This window comes from Trypanosoma grayi (genome assembly GCF_000691245.1).
Source record: "Trypanosoma grayi strain ANR4 Tgr_1616_V1, whole genome shotgun sequence".
NCBI lineage: Eukaryota > Euglenozoa > Kinetoplastea > Trypanosomatida > Trypanosomatidae > Trypanosoma > Trypanosoma grayi.
The window spans coordinates 1-2,633 of NW_008827234.1; the positions used below are offsets into that span (position 1 = coordinate 1).

Genomic DNA, 2,633 nt, shown 5'->3' on the forward strand with positions numbered 1-2,633 from the left:
GACGGCCGATGGCGGCGACGCCGCGACAGCGTGCACCCGTTCCGCCCCGCCACTTGCTTCTCCCTCACTCTCAGTGCCCTCCGTGACCCACGATGTCAGGAGAGAACGCCATTTGTGCTGCGCCTCCTGCCGCTGCATCGCATCAAACGCGCCTTCTTCCCTCTCCTTCTGCTGCCGTGCCCCTCTGCGACGCTGAAGCTCCTGCGTCGTCTGGTACCGCTGCAGCTGCAGCACCAACAGCGTCATCTCCTCCTCCTTGTGGACGACCATCATGCACTTTTCATGCAGTTCGCCGGGGTCGCAATCCTTCCGCTCCTTCTCACTCACTCGAATCACGACGTCACACCACCGACTCAGCGCGTTGAAAACGCGCTGCGCACGCAGGTGGCGGCGGCGGCGCTCCTCCGCACCCACACCGGCACCCATGGGAGCTGCCATCGTGTCACGTGCACGAGACGTCGGGTTGCCGTGCGCGGGCGCGCCATTCCTCTCGCTCGCCAGAGCCGAGGATGCCGCGCTGTAGTTGGAGGCGACGGAGAACTCCTTCAGATTGGGCCGTTGGAAGAGCCTGGTATCATCTGGGTAGCAGCAGCGCTCCCGCAGCAACGCTGTCTTCAGTGGCGGCTGGTACCACGGCGTCTCACCCACGACGAGTTCGCCAAAGCGCACCGTTGCATCATCCGCATGGGCGACGCCGCCGTCCAGCGACACACCTCTCTGTGCCTGCGACAACTTCCACGTGTCACCCGCCGCGCTCATGTTGCGCGTGTCGAGGAGCGTGTCCATGGCGGAGGCAAGATCAGTATGCGACAACACACTGGCTGCCCTATCACCACCGGTCTGCCGCATCAACGTGCACCGCAGCTCCTGCGTGGCGAGGCTGAGGTTGGCGTTGAATGAATCCGGGCCTCGAAAGAGGAGGGGTGGCAGAGCGACACCGCGCCCACCACGAGCCGCCTCTCTACTTCTGTTGCTGTAGTTGTTGTTGTTGCTGCTCATGCGGCTTCCAACATCGACCCCGTGTGGCCGTGATATAGGATTCGGCTGCAGCGACACTGGGCGAGTGACGTGCCGATCTTTCGTTGACCGCACATTGCGCATCCACGACGAAGTTTTACCTCTTCCCTAGCACTCCTGTTGGTTTTTGAAGAAAGGGGTGTTGCGTGGCCCGTGAGGGAGACTGCTTTGCTCTCTTACCAGCAAGCTCGCGGCCACCTGCCGTTCTTCCTTCTCTTTTTGCTCGGCAATGCGTGTGTGCCTCGCTAACAGTTCCACCTGTATCTATCTACACAACATTGAACAACAACAACAACAACAACAGCAAATCAAGCGTAGACAAATCCCAAAGAAACACCACAGAGAAGGAACACATGCAGATGCCCTTAACCATATACAGACATTCACACTGGTGAGCATCCCTACTCACTTCCTCCTCACGCCAGCGCTCGGCAGGCAGTGTAGCGAGCAAACTGCAGCAGTTCCTCCTCGCTGTGCGTACTGCCCAGGACAAACGGCATTGGCTCCACATCAATCGTATCACCATGCGCCACTGACAACGAACTCCGCGGCTGATGCATTTCAGCTGCTGTACGCACGTGAAACCACCCTTCCGAGACAACTACAATTTTCCGGTGCAATTTGATGGAGGTTTGCGTAATATCCGATCCGTCCGCTTCCAATCCAACCATGCAGAGACACTGCAGCAACGCATTGAAAGTGTACAGACCCGCGTAAGGATACCACAGCGTGTCATCGCGGAAGGATGTATCATTTATTTCTTCGTCTGCTGAACCCGCAGAAGCACCCGCTACTGCAAGACCCCGCCACTTCGCCCCAACCACAACCGTCAAGACACCCAGAACCTCCTCATGCTGCTCTGCGAGCATCGCCTTGACGGTGTCGCGGATCCGTTTCATGTGGAGCCCCACCGCGGCGTCGTGCTGCGTGTGCGAGTACAACAGAAGCACCACAAGTCGTCGCGGCACTGCGCCACCTTCACGGCAAGGCTGCTGTGAAAGAGCGTCCTGCAGGATCCGCAGCGCGTCACGCGCCCACCGCACACGCCGCTGAACGTCACTGTGGAGCGTGTGGAAAGCGACCTCAGCGGTACCGTGCGACTTGCCCTGGTCGCACAGGCTGGTGAAGCGGGAGCTGAGGCGCCTGTGATAGCGTACTTCTTCCCTTGTGGGACCAGTGCTGTTGTATTCAGCCTCAGTGTCTACATCGGTTAGTGAGGCCCACAGAGGGGCTGTTTTCGGTCCTCCAGCAGTGCCACCCATCACGTGGGCAAGTCGCTGCAGGAAGAACTGCTCAATGCCGGCCGGGTCGCTGCAACGTAGGCCGGCAATGCCGAAGTCCTTCTCCCTGGATTTCTTTTGCGGTAGGGCTGCTGTCGTTGTTGATGCTCCTCCTTTCGCTGCTGCTGCTGCTGCCGCCAGTGGTGGTGGTGGTGTCAACGTAGACACCGACCTTCGCTGTGGTCGCCCAAGAAGCGTCGGCCGACGGAGGAGCATCCACATCTCATCAATCTCCCGCTACGCCACGAGTGCCTGTCAGTCGCAGCAAAAGAAAAGACAAAATCCAGAAGAAGACCAAGGAGGAGAGCAGCCGCACAGCGACCGCACGACAAACAG

The 2,633-nt window shown here is 59.4% G+C and overlaps 1 protein-coding gene across 1 annotated transcript; it reads right to left on the minus strand.

Moving 5' to 3' along the window:
• Window positions 1–1,433: 1,433 nt before the first annotated feature.
• On the minus strand, window positions 1,434–2,519 carry DQ04_16161000 (hypothetical protein; the record flags this gene model as incomplete). The annotated part of the gene is made up of 1 exon (XM_009317430.1): window positions 1,434–2,519. The coding sequence occupies one exon, from the start codon at window positions 2,517–2,519 to the stop codon at window positions 1,434–1,436; it is 1,086 nt and encodes a 361-aa protein (XP_009315705.1).
• Between the last annotated feature and the right edge of the window lie 114 nt (window positions 2,520–2,633).